The 16,730-nt window shown below is 40.3% G+C and overlaps 1 protein-coding gene across 2 annotated transcripts in view; it reads left to right on the top strand.

Annotated features, from left to right (window-relative positions):
• The first annotated feature begins 612 nt into the window (after positions 1–612).
• Positions 613–16,730, top strand: part of LOC140464332 (complement C1q tumor necrosis factor-related protein 1-like) — a 52,392-nt gene continuing 36,274 nt past the window's right edge. Inside the window, exons 1-3 of one of the 2 annotated variants that reach the window (XM_072559270.1) lie at positions 638–725; positions 3,659–3,874; positions 13,552–13,779. In XM_072559270.1, the coding sequence (XP_072415371.1) occupies positions 13,658–13,779 (122 nt within the window). In that variant the 5' untranslated portion in view covers positions 638–725; positions 3,659–3,874; positions 13,552–13,657. Of the gene's footprint in view, positions 726–3,658; positions 3,875–13,551; positions 13,780–16,730 lie in introns of both variants that reach the window. The other variant, XM_072559272.1, reaches the window with a different exon arrangement.

The following is a 16,730-nucleotide window of genomic DNA, read 5'->3' as shown; positions in this document are numbered from 1 at the left end:
CTGCAGTCCATGTATAATTGGCAACCGCAACAATAAACATAGGTTCCTCTGTTTTAATTTTCATCACAAGATACAGCTCAGCATATCTGAGACAATGAGTCTCATATATGTTTCATGTAAAAACAATTTATCTGGACACTTTCTGTGTTCCAATCCTTTCCCATTGATTGTCTTTTTTTATAACACTGAAAATAAAACATAAACAAAACTGGCATGTTGGATTGGCACTAAAAGAGGCTGTAAACCTAATTAATTAAAGCCTTGTTGCTCCATTAATCTCAGGAAACTATAATTGACAGATGATTTCCACTCAGATATCCAGAAGCAAGGTTTCCTGCAGTAATTATTGATAGACTTGTTATCAGGAAGAACTTAGAATGACCCCGATAGTTCTGCAGTTAGAGAATACCAAATTAATTTCCAGACCACTGCCTCCAGTGGGGCGAAGGGTATTGGTGCAGCTTTCGTTCCTCTGGCTTCTTCCTGTGCAACTTGCACAGTGTTCTATGAGGATTAGGGGCCATGTAGAGTATGCCTCTTGCTGGAAAGCTTTGAATCGATACTATACTGTCGTCACACATTCCATTTGGCTGATGTTATGACAGGATATGAAATTTAAACCATACACATCCAGTCATTGCCTTTGTAGAACACTCAGTAGTACAAGCATTTACAGATGGATCCTGTGTTAACATCCCTTAAAGGGCCAGGCACACAAATTACAGGTAAGGACATTTTCAAAAAGCTTTTCGTTTGTAAGGTTATTTGAAAATACCTGTGGAGTGTGTTTGGACAAATTCCTCAATTTTACATTCTCAGTGGCGTCATAGAGGAATAGGTTACCTACCTACATAACAGCTGCAACAGTTGTAAGGGCAATACAGTAGCAACAGTGTCTCTACGAATGTAACATCTCAATGAGATGGCTGCGTTGAGGACAAGCTGTACCTTTTGCCCTCAGGCAACATGGTACCAGATGTCTCCATGTTCCTTGACAATAACAAGAGGCAATCTGCAAAGCAGGCCAGCTGATGCATAAAATGTTTTCCTGTCTGCTGCCCCATTTGAGGTTTTCATGTGAGTCCTCTGCAACAGAACTACTGTGACTTCACCCCAAAGGGAGCTAGATAAATGAGCCATCCTTTCCTCGTGGCCCATCTGCAGATTATATGCATCTGGATGAATGATCATGTCTCCCAGCCTCTTAGGTATTTGAAGTGTCAGAGCAAATAACAATGTACCTTCACAACGTCTTGCTTCTCTCTCTTGCTCTCTCTTCCTTCAGGGTTTGGTGTGTTTGGGCATGTGGCAGTTTATGGGTATCTGGAAGTGGGAATTCCAAGGGGTGAGGGAAGAGGAATAAAGAGGAAATCAAGAAATGCTTTTATCATGCTGTCTGCAGTTAGCATGCCACATAGTAGGATGAAGCTGAGTTGGGAGGCAAAAGGATATAAGGCAGGAATATGCAATCATCCTCAATGGTCTCACTGACACTGGATTCCAAGGATTGCCATCATAATCCATCCATGATATGAGAAACCATCTCCTCTCTATGACACGAGCATCCTTATCCTTCACTAGTTTTAATCAGTTGCCTTTTATTGCATGTCACTTTGATTTGATAGGTGGGAGGTCAGTGACTGTATGTACCACGGGGTGATGAACCTGCTATAGCAGAATAGTTATTGGTGTGTGGAAACCATGAGAAGTGAGGATCAGGCCAGTGACAATGTTGGTGTGTGAGGGTGCAGTGGAGTGTCTGGATGCTGGATGTGAGTCCTGAGAACCAGGGACTCCATGCTCGGCAACCTGTTCTGTATTCATTAACTTATTATGACCACATATTAACTCCCCAAACTTGGAGTTATATTCATGGGCACAATCTTGTCAGCCAAAAACAGGAAACATGCACGCTCATAAAGCAGACTACATATAGGAGGCGTGTACCTGGTAGGCCCTTTACAGTTTGACCAGTTCACCATGGGCACAAGGTGCCTGAGGTGTTGGACTTGTAGCATCACTGGGCTCCTCGGGTATAAGGGCACACTGTCTGCATACGTGTGGTGCTCGGAGCTCCATGGCATTATCTAACCAGACTCTGAACAGAGAGGATGTCATACCCTCAATGTTCAGGACCATCTCTTGGATGACAAGAGGTAGCTGATAATTCCAGTGTGAAACCCTCAGACAGATACAAAATCGTCAGTTTATCTCTATGATGCAGTTAGAAATTGGAAGTGGAGAAATGTCTGCTCGGACAAGGAAAAAGAGGAGTCTGATGGGGATGATGAGGGATTCATTACTGATGATGGGGAAGCTGAAGGACTCAGGGTAGTATTGAGACGAGGCAAGAGAACATGACAGCAGAGAACTGAAGGCAAATTATTTTGTAGTAACATATGTGTGTACTCAGAACTCTAAGCCAATGATGGTGCAGAGACATTCTTGCTGTCAAAGGAATGTTTGGTTCATAACTTTATAATGTTAAGTTATTTTGTTCAGCAAAAAATGTAAATTAATTTGTTTCCTTTGCACCATTAACCTTCAGTTCACTTTTCTCACTAGAACATCACTAGGGATTACTTATATCAATCAAAACTTTGTTTATAAACGCATATCCATCTATCGCTGAGATATAAATGTCTATCTCTGCTGATTGATGCCCAAAATCCAAATATCTAGCTTACGTTCCAGAGGTTAAGCTCCTCCCAGAGGATAGAGGCATCTGAGAGTCTTAGCCCCTCTTTGTACTGTGCATTTGATGTAAGGTTCTAGGGTGATCATCATCACTCAAGTTAGTCTGCAAGGAAAGCATGAATAGTCAGAAGTCATAACAGATTGGAGGGAACCACAGAACAGTCGTACAAATTGCTGAATAATTGTGACAAATGTAATGTCATACAGAAAGTTGATGCTTGTGACTTCAATGTTCTTTAATCCTACTTTTCCTCCTGCTATATCGCGGTTGTTGCAACTGAGCTTATGGAAGCCTGTCAACTGTGCTGTCACTTTGCCTCAGATGACCATGATGGGCGTTCTCTGGTGGTCTGTGGCCTGGATAACTCTAACCTGCTGGGTATCTTGGTGCTAGTGTAACCTCCTTGGGCCTGACCTGATGGAGGTATTTAGGTCCCGGGTGGAGAAGCGATGGTGTGGAAGGGTTTCTTCGGAGTGAACTGAGATTATAATTCCAGCGTGCTTGGCTGTCATTCCTTCTCCCTGTTAGTGCAAATGGCACCTCCTTCCCTTCTTGAGGGGAGAGGTTAGAGACTCTTGACTCTCCTTGCTTGAGCCAGTGAATAAAAGCATCAAACCCATCCCCATGAGTAATGGAGTAAAAGGCTCTATGCTTATCTGGCAGATGCTGATCATTGTACTGGATCCACAATGGCTGCTAACTCTACCATGAGATAGCTATGTTCCCCAGTGCCAGAGCCATGACATCAGTACGACCTTGGGCAAACTCCTGTCCACTTCCTTCCAGGAGAAAGTGAGGATTGCAGATGCTGGAGATTAGAGTCAGATTAGAGTGAGGATTAGCGTGGAAAAGCACAGCAGATCAGGCAGCATCCGGGAGCAGGAGAGTCAATGTTTTGAGCATGAGTTGTTCATCCACTTTGCTCCAGTCCAGTATCATTATCTCTGATACCTCTTCCAGATGTTCCCTGTTTGCTGATGCATCTCAGTTAGATCATGAATGACTGAGTCCAGAGATTCAACATCTGCACTGAGCTGAATAGAGGCCTGTTCTCCAGTAGATTTCTGAGTCTCAGAGACCTCAGCCATTGATCTCTCCTTCAGCTGCAGACCCATGCCAGTGCAGTGCTCATCATAATGTGACCCCAAGCCTACACTAGGTACATCATCCTCTGAGGTAAGTGTCAACTGTGTTGTTGTAGGGTGAGGAGGAAAGGTTCCTTTCATGTTCTTCCTCAGACTTTGTGGGCGGCATGGTGGCACAGTGGTTAGCACTGCTGCCTACAGCACCAGAGATCCGGGTTCAATTCCCGCCTCAGGCGACTAACTGTGTGGAGTTTGCATGTTCTCCCCGTGTCTGCGTGGGTTTCTTCTGGGTGCTCTGGTTTCCTCCCACAGTCCAAAGATGTGCAGGTCAGGTGAATTGGCCATGCTAAATTGCCCGTCGTGTTAGGTAAGGGGTAAATGTAGGGGTATGGGTGGGTTGCGCTTCGGCAGGGCGGTGTGGACTTGTTGGGCCGAAGGGCCTGTTTCCACACTGTAAGTAATCTAATCTAATCTTATATTGTAAGGTATTGGTAGATTTGGGCCTGTGGGATGCTGGAAACTTTTCTTTTGAGGCTGGCTTATGAGTAAGAACTGGAGATTGCAAAGAAATTCATAAAAAATTGTTAGTGCTGGGAGCTACCACCCTGTCCCAAGGTTTTATTCAGATGTTGCTGCTTGATGTGGAGCCAGAGCAACTATTTGGAGATTTTATCACTGAGTGGCTGTACATTTCCAAATCAGCCCTACAGCACTGACATATTTCCTTGTTCGTTGTCAACTTAGCAGCTGACTTCTCAAAGAGGGTGAGGAGCCTCAGGTATGTACATGTTCATGCACGTTAGCATATTCTTCTCTTGCAGGAGAGAAGTATTAAGTTGAATACATGGGTATATGAGGATTAGACCTGTGTTAATTGATACAGATGGAGCTGTGATTGTCCATGCACATTTCTAATAAGAAGTATGTGGCATGGACAAAGTTAAGAGTTAAATATCTCTGATTGAAAGGTTTTTCAAAGTGGTAAAAGCAATAGTTAATGCAAATTGATCCATCATTATATGACGTGTGTTTCTGAGATAGCTTCGGTGATCATCCCGAAGCAGTGTCATGTGGTGGAAGTCTTTGGTGAAAAGCTATCAGATGTGCACGTTCTCCTAATTGTGATAGGAAGTCGGTGAGCTGCTGATATATGAGCTATTGAGTGCTGTAGCTCCTTTTATATCTTGAGTGACCTCTGCCAGATAAGTGCGAGCCATTGCTCTATAGTGCAGGCAATAATACCTTGGTAGCTTCAGTGAAGCGACAGACGTTGATAGCACTTGAGGTGTCTGATGGGGATGCTCGGCACCCAATTTTGTGAGTGATAGTCCTGCGTATTGGCAAGTTTATAATGTTAATGCTCAAAGGAGCATTGAGTAGACAGTGGTGGAGCATGTCTCTTCTCTTCTTCAGAACAACCTCTAGGGAAGCAACACTGAACCATGGCGCTGCTTTGTGCCTGAGATAATCCCTGATGAAATATAGCTCTCAGTTTATTCCTCGTAACTTTAGATTAAAGAAGAAAAATCTAATCTGTTATTTAAGGATGCAAAATGGGCCTCAAGAAATGATCTATCTCTCTCCAAAGATGAGGAGTTAGTTGAGAGTGTTATCATCCCCCAAATAACCTTTATAAAAGTTTCACACAGTTTATAATATTCATGACATTGTTAGGTCCCAGGAATAACTCGACTATGTATTACCCCACCAAGTTGGTTTCATGAGTTAGTCATACAGAAGACTCTGTTAGACAATGCGAATTCTAAATTAAAGAATCAGACATGCAATTCATAGTTTATTGAGGTAATAGGTCACAGTATTAAATGTTTCAAGAAAAGAGAGAAGCTGTAATTTTAATTCTAATAGTAAATCCAGTTTTTAAGTTCAGATATTGTTACAGTAAAATAGTTTATGAAGGATACACATCAATTCTGAAAGGGGCTTTTCCCTTCATGCCTTTTCAAACTGGTGGCTTACCACCATCTCAAGGGTAGTTAGGGATGGACAATGCCAGTGATGACCACAGTCCTTAAAATGTTTTTTAAAAATAGCAATTACACCTCAAAAATATTTCATCAAAGGCACCATATAAATGCTTACATAATAACGAAGCACAATATATCCTTAGCGCAGATCAGGAATCTTCTCTCTCTCATGTGGCCACTGATGGGAGATTCATATAGAGAATGTTCTTCAGCTTTTTCGTTGTCAGCCAGTTACTTCCAGCAAATATCTAATAGATAGAAAATGCTTCTGATCTAAGTAATGCAATTGTGAATATACTTTATTTTGTTCTTGATTACCTGCACTGCACGCTTAAATCATCATCTTCAAACTACAAAAGGTCAAACTGCAGCACTTCATTATCTGGACTGGTGCTCTTGCTGTCTTTAGTTCTCACTGTTTTTTCTCTTGAAGGTCATGCTGGATGCCAACATCCTCCTGTATAATATCATGCAGCTATTTTTCAAAGGAGACCGTGAACAACAGGAGTTTTAAACAGAGGCCCGATCTTGTCCCCAATTCATTACTAAACACGAAGGAGAGAGAAGTAGCAGGGTCAGCCCCACTGGGCATGATCGGTATGAAGGTCAGAGAAAATAGGATCGAGAGCAGTTGGGTCATTATCAAGGAGGTACTTCTAACCTCAGCTAAGATCAATCAGCAAATGCTAAACTGGAACTGAACCTGAGACTATTAATGTTTGGACTTCTACAGTTTCAGTCTAGGCAATACAATTATAGAGTCTTCAGAATATCTTTTAGTGCTTTTCATAATGAGAGCTCAATTCATTAGAACAATATAAACATGTATTGTGACTAGTGGATATGGTCACTATTTCATTATGTGTATTCTCCAGGGTTTCCATTGACCTTCTGCTGAAATTATGGTTGAACATTATTCAAATCCCATTCCAACACTGATCTTTCCTGATTTACAATTTAAAAAATCTCATACAATTAAAAATGGCTGTTAAATTTCCCCTCCTCTGCTAAGTGTAGGTAGTACCTCAATATCCTTTCATAATTATAGTTTAAGTCATCCTCGACTGAAAAAGTTATGCTGTTCCTTCCTTGAAATGGGCTGTGAGATACCAGCATGATAAACTAATTGGTCCCTTGCTGTTTAATTTTGCATTAACATGTTTAAAACAAATAGAACAAAAGTTTGGATAAACTAATGAAAAGATGGAAGTCAGGTAGACATGTTCTTGCACTAATAGCCCATTGCATTGTTTCAGGGTCATTGTTTAAGGGATTCCAATAATATAACAATAAATAATAAAGGGAAAAGCAAGTAGATTTGACACTATTGCTTTGCATCCTATGTAGCAACAGTCCCATTTCCATATCTCCATATGATCTTCATTTTTCAGACTGACTGAACTTTATATCCCAAATGTAACTGAACAGTTATTGAATCGTTGACTCTTAAAGGTACATTTCTTAAGACTCTCAGTCACAAGGGTGAAATAGAAAGCTCACTTTTTTTTTGCTGCCCATCTCAATTTGATTTATATCTTACAATTTGTCATGATCCCTACTGAAGTTATGTCTAGACAAATCAGGTCCCAGAAGAAAAACTGGCTTGATAAATTCTTTTTATTCAACGGGATAGTTTTTCACTGGAACACAAGCATGCAATAAAACAGAAGTTCATTACACAAAACAAATGAAGATAAAATAGAGCTAACCAAATTACTTACTTATAATATAATTTTAAAATGTTTGATATAAATGTTAAAATACAATCCCATCTATCCCAACACCATCACTTTACCAGAGGCAAACACCAGAGATAATTTCTATCTTTATCATATCTATTGGCCTGAATTAATTGTTTCTTCCAATGTTTAGTCCTGAGAGTTTGATAACCTCTTTCTTAATTATGCACATGGCTGAGTTTAGATTTATTCATCTTTGAATATGCCCTTCAGGGTTCTAAACAAACATATCTAATCTGAAGCTTTCAACTAAAACTGTAATACTGATATAAACTATTTTCTCAATTAACTTCTTTGACTAGGAGAATTTGTTGAATAACTTCAGCCAGGACCTCTACATATCAAAGCCAAAAAGCTTTCTAAACTATTGACTTTTTTCATAATCAAAATAAATCCTGATTTTTCTAACTAAAAGCAATATTATGCCCTTCAAGATTGCTTTGTCCATTTGTAAAATTCTCTCAATATGAACAAATTCCCACTATTATCCAAGAAGTCTTACTCATGCTAGTTTTAAAAAAGGCTCCAGAAGTACTGACAAATGTTGACATTAATCCTCTTTGTACACACAGGCCAAAACCCAATGTGACTATTTTAAATTCCAAACACTGAAATAAATTATATTTTTAAAATATACTGTCTTAAGTTCAGTATGTCCATAAATGATCCAGGGTGATGGTCAGTGGTTATGACAGTTGATAGTATCCTGCAACACTGGAAAGGGGCAGCATCATATATGGTATTTGTAGCAGATTTTCCATCTCCATAATTGGTTTGTTAAGCCATTAAGCCACCAGCATCTTATTTGAGGAGGGATGTAGTTGTTTTAGAGGCAATTCAGAAAAGATTCACTAGATTGATTCCAGAGATGAGGGGTTTGTTGTGTCTTAACAAATACAGCAGATGGTCTCATCTAATCTCGGCAAAGTTCTAAGGCAGCATTCCCATCATTACTCGGAGATTGAAGGATACGAACCAGCACTATGCTGACAGTAACATTTAACTTGCAACCATTATTTGCATTTGATTTTAAAATTATAAAAATGCCTCAGCACATGTGCAAGAAACACCCATCTAAAATATTGGATGGTATGACACTTGCCAATATCTTATTACATCATTTGGATGGATGAGTGCTTAGGCTCAACTGTCAAATGTTGCTGTCTTTCTTTAGTGTTCAATGAGTTAAAGTAATGTTCAGCCGATGAGGACTGCACAAGATGCTGAAGTATATTAACATGTCAATGTGAAGATGTTGATGACATCTAATTAGCTGCTATTCAGGAGAAACAGTGAAGCTTTGCCCAATAAATAACAACATGTTTTTCTAATTATGAGTTGATTATATTTAAAGGAAAAAGCTCACAATATGGAGAAGGGTTCAATGTGACTTTCAAATAAATTGAACATGCGGATGATGGAAGAATCTTCCTAACTCCCTCCAAGAAGAGGAACTTGGATTTGATTAGATTAGATTAGATTACTTACAGTGTGGAAACAGGCCCTTCGGCCCAACAAGTCCACACCGCCCCGCCGAAGCGCAACCCACCCATCCCCCTACATTTACCCCTTACCTAACACTACGGGCAATTTAGCATGGCCAATTCACCTGACCTGCACATCTTTGGAGTGTGGGAGGAAACCGGACCACCCGGAGGAAACCCACGCAGACATATTTTTTTCCCCAAAAAGGGTGAACAGTAATAGACTAATAACCTGTTTCCCTATTTGGTTTGATAATAGCTGATCTGTATCTTGATACACTTTGGTTTTGCAGCTCTTATTTTCATTATCCAGCAAAAATCAATCGATCTAGTTTTGAAATTTTCAGTTAGCCCCAGAACCTTTTTTAGGATGAGAGTCCCACATTTCCACCACTCTTTGTGTGAACAAGAGCTTCCTGACCATCCTTGAATGGCCTAACATGAATTTCAAGGTTTACTAAAGGTATTGATAGAGCAAAGTTAATAAGGTGCATATTGATGGTAAGGTCTATTGCAATGTATTCTGGCCTGAGCTTCAATAGATTGCATAAATAGATTTGAATACAAGGAAATACACTGCAACTGAAAAAAAATTGGACGTGATATTAAATGTGTTTAGTATCAGGCTGTAAATACTTAACACATTCTATCATGAGTCCTTCTTTTATTATTGGAACAGAGGTGTTAATACATTTGAAATGATTAGGCTTCCATCCTGAAACATGAGAAACCAAAGAACTGCAGATGGTGGAAATCAGAAACAAAAATAGAAATTGATGAAAAAAAAATATCTACAGCATCTGTGGAAAGAAAACAGAGTTAATGTTTTGGGTTCAGTGACTCTTCGGAAACTAATTGTAGTTAACAAAAGATTGGTGTATGGGTGGGGGAAAGGGAAGGAGTAAAGATAATAGGTGGAGATGGAACCCAGAGAGAGAGAGAGTGAGAGAGAGTGAGAGAGAGAGAGCGAGAGAGAGAGCGAGAGAGAGAGCGAGAGAGAGAGCGAGAGAACAATTGTTGGGCAGACAAAGGAGTGGGTAACGGTCAGCCTGGGAGAATCAAGAGCAGCTGATGGAGACCATGAGTGGCTGACAAGGGGTTGTTGTGGTAACAGCCCTGTTATGTATGGGTTGTGACAAGGACATGGGAGAAAGTGCTCAGGTCCTAAAAGGACTGAACTCGATATTGAATCCTGAAGGCTACAAGGATGGTCAGGAAGCTCTTGTTCACACAAAGAGTGGTGGAAATGTGGGACTCTCATCCTAAAAAAGGTTCTGGAGCTAACTGAAAATTTCAAAACTAGATCGATTGATTTTTGCTGGATAATGAAAATAAGAGCTGCAAAACCAAAGTGTATCCAAGATACAGATCAGCTATTATCAAACCAAATTGTATCTGTGATGTACAATGCTCCTCAGAAAGCTGCTCTCTCCACATTCTGAGATCCATGCTCAGTGCCATGCATTGCCATATGCACACTCTCAACTTTTCTCTCCATCAGCACTGCTTACGCTGGCTCAGAGCTGCCCTGCATCCCCAGTTTCACTTTATCCTCTGGCTCATTCAATGTTCTAACAACAAACCTTTTCCTTTTCCTTTCAGGCATTAAGGAATGCAAGATGCAGCAGCTTAGAGATGCCCCACAGTCTTTCGAAAACCTCATCCCTTCCTCTTCTCTCTGACTCCATTCTGTCTCCTAACCCACTTCCTGCTGTGTATTTACTATCCCTTCTGACCTTCCACTCTATGATGCTGAATGTTTTGTACCCCAAAAAGGTCTTAAAGTAATCTCTCAGTGTCCCATTTTAATGAATTTTAGGCATGACGTGATGTTACACTCTTCTTCATCACCTTCACCTCTGTGTCCATTCCTTTGGACAAGAGTCCTGTCCCCGTCCATTCACCCTCCTCCAATACTCTCCCTCACCTGACCCCTCCCTTTGGCCTTTTACCTGCACTCAAACTGTTCATCGAGAACAGTCAACATGACATCGCTCACCTCAACTCTCTGCCTCCCTTTGCCATTCCAACCTATCTTTCTCTAAATTGATGCATTCTATGCTCTCAGATCCAACTTTGTTACTAAGCCTGCCAAAAAGGGTGGTGTTGTTGTAGTCTGGCACATTGACCTCTACATTGCACAGGCTGAGTCCAAGCCCTCAGCTACCTCCTCCTATCTCCCCCTGGACTATCACCCACCTTGCCCTGAGCACTTTTGTGTCAGTTTTGGTGCTAGAAATATGACCCTGATTTCAATCATGCTGTCATACTGAGATTTTGCTTTTCTTATCAGAGGATGAGGAATTTCCTGGGACAGTATGTGGAGATGGGTTTAGGGTTAGGGTCATGTGTAATGTAATCTGATTCTCCTGCTTCAAGTTTTAAAAGCATTCAAAGAGTATGGAAAATTCTGGCCCAGGATGGTAGCAGAGTAGGGCTCCTGTGCTGGAGCTCATCCACTCCGACTGCTTTATTTCTCTTTTCTCCCCCTCTCTGTTTTCTTTGTTATTTATTGACTTACCTTGTCTTGAGCCTGGATGGCATCAGGAGCAAGCACAGGACCTAGAATTGGCGGCTGCTACGTTGGCAGAGGCAACGTTGGTGAGGTAGGCTCAGCAGCAAATGATGACCCCTCAAGATCGGTGACTTTGATGTTGGTTGGGTCTGGCACTGGCAGCAGTGAAATGGTGGCATAGGTGTTGTTGACTGTGATGAGCTGCCTCAGGACTGATGCACTCTCTTTCAGTTATGTTTACTTTTTCCTTATTGTTAAATTATTCAAAATGACACCCTTTTGTGACAGCAAATGAAACCTTTTCTTTTTTATCGTATTCTTACTGTTAAATACACGTGACAATAAAATCAAAATTCTTGACGAAATTTTCTCTTGCTTTTGATTCGAAGTATCTACTTTCTCTGAGAGACCTGAGCAAATGCATACATTTCTGCTCAACAATGGGGTATTTTAATTAATCAAAATATACAGTGTTTCGCTGACATTTCATCCTCTGTGACTAAGCATTGTGCTGATTTGTCTGTGCACCTGAAGATTTGTACTTCCTGGCCCTTGGTGTTGTGTTAGTTGGTCTAATTCTCACAGACTTCACCCATGGCAAACTGCATGAAATTAAATTCTGTTTCAAAGCCTTTTGACAGTCCAGACCTAGTCCACACCATCACCTGCACCCCCCACCCCGGGAATATTTATAACCTCTTGAACTCTTTCCTTGTTGTCTGATGTGCATTTCTCTGGAAATGTTCCTTTTGCAGGATCTTTTGTTTTTCAGTGTTGAAGGTGCTGTTCACTCTCAATATTTTCTGGACTGTCCCAACTGTCCACACTTTATTGCTCAAGTATTCCTGTTCATTATTTATTGCATAATTCTGTTTGGAGCGACATCTCATACAACCTCATATCAATGACTTTGATTCCTACATTTTTGACATTTTGGTGAACTTTCAAGAGTTCAACTTCCAACTTAAGGCCTACACTTCTAACTGTGTCAGAAAAATCCTCAATGTTTCCTCATAGTACGAATTGAATTTGAGATTCTCCCTGGTGGCGAATTTGACTGCTCATTTCAATATTAACTCTTCCTTGAAGAAAGTTCAATAAGTTCACATATCTCTCATTGATTACCAAATAGTCTCTAATTAATTCATCTTGCAAAACTCCATGCTCACAGTATCCTGCTCAACAATATAAATATGTTAAAATTGCTTCTTTGGTTCACCAGAATGCTGTCGTTAAATTTCTTTCTGGGTTAAACTATATGTTGAATTTTTAAATAAATCCATCATACTTTGTAATACTTTTTTCTAAACTTTGTCTTTCCAGAACATCATCAATCATTAGCCCTGTATCATATAAAAATGTGCTGACTAGGTGGCGGTGTTTGTTTGTGTGTAAGCCTGAAGCCATTCAATGATGTTGAAAGTACTTAAGCTCTCCCACTTCAAGCCTTCTGTGTTTTCAATTGGTTGAGGTAATGGCAAGGTCTCTACTGGAACTCACTGTGGGCAATTGTGCCTGTCTGAGCTGCGACAGTACTTAGATTTTTCCACTCTAGATAAGTTTGCGGCTACGGTCAAAGTCTTCCCTTCCCCACAACCACCCCTTCAAAGAATTCCATCCTGTGGCCATATAATTGAAATCTTCCAAGAATTTTTTTCCTGCCTTTGGAGTTTTCTTGTGAAGTCTCCTGCGGTTAAGGCCTGCGTTGGTGCCCTCCTGCTGTATGCTAGGCTACATTGATATAATCCAAAGTTCTATCCTGCCTTTGGAGTCTTCCCTTTTCAGCTGTATCTCTTGGGCTCTGCTTTAACTTCACATTTTGGCTCTGGAGATTTTTCCTTCATTGTCTTGCTGCTTTCTGTTATAGCACATTGGGATGTCTGACTGGAGTATCATGGGATTTCTCCTTATCATTATATGGCTCTTCAACTCAATATGTACTATAACAATTTCCTTTTAATGTCTGTACATACAGATGGTTCTTGGTTAATGTAGTTTTACAGCTCATGATTTGAATAACACGTGCCTGATTTGTAACAATACAGGTTTTACACCTCTCCCAACAGCAGTAGGAATGAGTACCTGCCCAGACACAGCATTCCTGAGCACGTTCTTGTTCGTTCAGCTTGTTTTGGCTGTTGCCTGCTGGATATGTTTTTTAAAAAAATGCTGTCCAGAATGAAACACGACCTTCCATCTCCAAAGAAGCAAAAGGGCAGTCTAATGATTCCTCGGCCTTCAACTTCCAGAGGTGCAGATCAGTCCCCTTCCAGGTAAACAATCTTGTATATGATGCAAGAAACATTCAAAAATATTCTATTCACATGTATTTTTATATCCATTTTGGTGTTTTATATTAACCGTGTGCTTGTATTATTTATTTGTTTGACGTTCTTGAAATATAATCCAAACACTTATGTGGGTTTCTATGGGAATGTACATTTCACTTCATGCAGTGAATTTCTTGCACTTAACTATTGTGTAAATAAATAGCTGCAGTAGGTTATCTAATGTAGCTCTCTTTATGACGTCTCTCCTTACATACTCATTCTAGCCTAATGTCTTTTCTCTTGTCAATAACCAAGTCATGTCATCAGTTGTGTTGTCATGATTCAAACCAATTTCACTATACCACACCCAGCATTTTGTTACTTATTGCAATGACAGAGCATTTGCAACAATCTCAGCAGGTAATGCCATGAATGATCCATATTGGCCTTCTCCTGAAGGTCCCACCATCTCAGATGCCAATTTTCTGCCAAATTACATTCTATGTGACTTCAGGAAGTGGCTGATTATTGATCATTGCACAAAGCTTAGTACAAGGTATCAGAAAGGTCACTTGCCAGTGTTGTAAAGTGTTTCTGATTGACGAAGAACCTGCTCACTGATGCTCAGTTTAGATTCTGTCAGGACCACTGAGCTCCAGACTTCATTATAATGTTTGTCCAACCTGGACAAAATGATTGAATTGCAGATCTGAAAATGGCAGTAATATCAATCAATTCATCCTCAAAGCATTGCTTTAAGTGCTTCTCGGACCAGTACCATAGGCCCAACCTTTTTAGCTGCTTCATCAGTGACCTTTGTTCCATCGTAAGATCAGAGATGAGATGCTTGTTAATGATTGCGCAATGTTTAACACTGTTCACAATTCCTCAGATACTGAAGCAATCTGTGTCCCTGTGCAACAATACTACAACAACATTGAGACTTGGCTTGATAAGGGAATGTTTGCATCACACAAATGCTTCACAGTGATCATCTACTTCACTTATGAAAGTGATAAGTTCTATCACTTCTCTTGACATGCAATGCTATTATAGTAAAAAAACTACCATCATCAACACTTTGAGTACCAACAAAGTAGTCATCAGAAACTGAACAGGACTGTTCATATGCATGTTGAGGCTACAAGATTATGTCAGATGTTCGAAATCCTGCAATAAGTGACTCACCTCCTGCCTCTCCAAAACCTTTCCATTATCTACAAGGCTCAAGTTGGGAGCTCTTCACTTGCCTGAATGAGTAGAGCTCCAACAATACTCAAGAAACTCAACACCATCCAAGGAAAGCCAGCCCATTTAATTGGTACCCCATTCAACATGCATTCTTTTCATCACTGACATTCTGGGCTAGTGGTGCGTACCATCTTCAAGAACACTGCAGTACCATCAAGGTTCCATGACAGCACCTTCCAAATGGCATCTATCACCGAAAAGGACAAGGTCAGCAGATGTGGGCCATTTGGTCCATTATGCCTTTCCCAGTTCTTTGACTTGAATTATTGTCTGCAAGTTTCTCTGTAAATGAAACACCATCCTGATTTGGAACTGTCCCACTGTGTCAGTGATCTCAAAATCCTGGAAAAGCCTCTCTTACAACACTTGGATGTAAATAGTGGTTTGGCAGCACAGAATTTGAGTGTTACTGAAAAAAACCATCAGATTTTGCATCTGTCTGGAAACAAGAAATACCACAATCAACCACAATTCAAGAAGGCAGCTCACCACCACCTTCACTAGGGGCATTAGTGATGAATAATAATTACTGGCCTTGCCAGTGATGTTCATGACTCAGGCATTAATTAAAAAATACATTCTAAAGCTTATTTAGAATCAATAATTAGGTTTTAACCATATTTGGAGTAATAATTAGATGACTTTGTAAAACAGCAAAGCCAAGGTATTTTGTGGCACCTCGGCCATTGCAACATACCTTCTGTTCTACACTGCAGTGACATCCCTGACGTCATGATTGAATCTCTTGAGATCGGTCAGAATCTCTGTGTGAGGTGCTGCAGTTTGGAAAGGCAAATTAGGTCAGGACTTGTACACTTAATGGTAAGATTCTACAGAGATTTGCTGAACAAAGAGACCTTGGAGTGCAGGTTCATAGTTCCTTGAAATTGGAGTCATAAGTAAATTGGATAGTGAAGAAGGCATTTGTGCCAGGGTTGGAAGGTTTGACCAGCCCTCAACTTGTATTCACAGAATTACAGATCCTTAAATGTCAAGTTTTCATTTAACCTATTTTTCTAATAAACCTGTTCAGGGCAGTATTAGTACACATTTCTAGAGCAGTTGGGAGTTTGAAACTGAGTCTCCCAGCCCAGAGCTAGGACATGCTACCACTCTAAGATCTTCTTTAATTGGTTTTCTGCTGTTTCTTTGCCGCTGTACCGATTATTATATAATACCTACTTGTCTGATTAGGTTCTATCTGCATTGAAATTTGTAATCAACTGAATCATTGAGTAATAAAATGTAAGTGGTTTCAGAGCTCTATCATTAATATAACTGTATTGCACCTGTTCTATCAAGCCCTCAACAGAATTGATTTTGTTTCTAGTCCTTCAGGTGCATTCAGATTATTATGACATGCAATTAAATTCTTTAATGTGCTGATAGTGTTCACTTAGACTAGGGTGGTTACTGCCCCAATGAATTGATACAAGATATTCATTTACAACTCTTTCACCAGAGAATCTAACCCATCTCAAGAGATTCTATCATGAAGTCGGGGCTGTCACTGCAGTGTAGAATAGAAGGTATATTGCATTGGCTGAGGTGCTGTCTTCAGGTGTGATGGCAAATTTCATCTCCATCTACCTACTTGGTTGCATGTAAACTACCTCATAGCACGATTAGGAGGAAGAGAGTTCTAGTTCTCAACTGTCACTTGGCCAACATTTATCCCTCAATCAACATTGGTACAAATAAAT

This window comes from Chiloscyllium punctatum, chromosome 40, assembly GCF_047496795.1.
Source record: "Chiloscyllium punctatum isolate Juve2018m chromosome 40, sChiPun1.3, whole genome shotgun sequence".
In the NCBI taxonomy this organism is placed as follows: Eukaryota; Metazoa; Chordata; class Chondrichthyes; order Orectolobiformes; family Hemiscylliidae; genus Chiloscyllium; species Chiloscyllium punctatum.
This window is presented reverse-complemented; position numbering and strand designations above follow the sequence as displayed.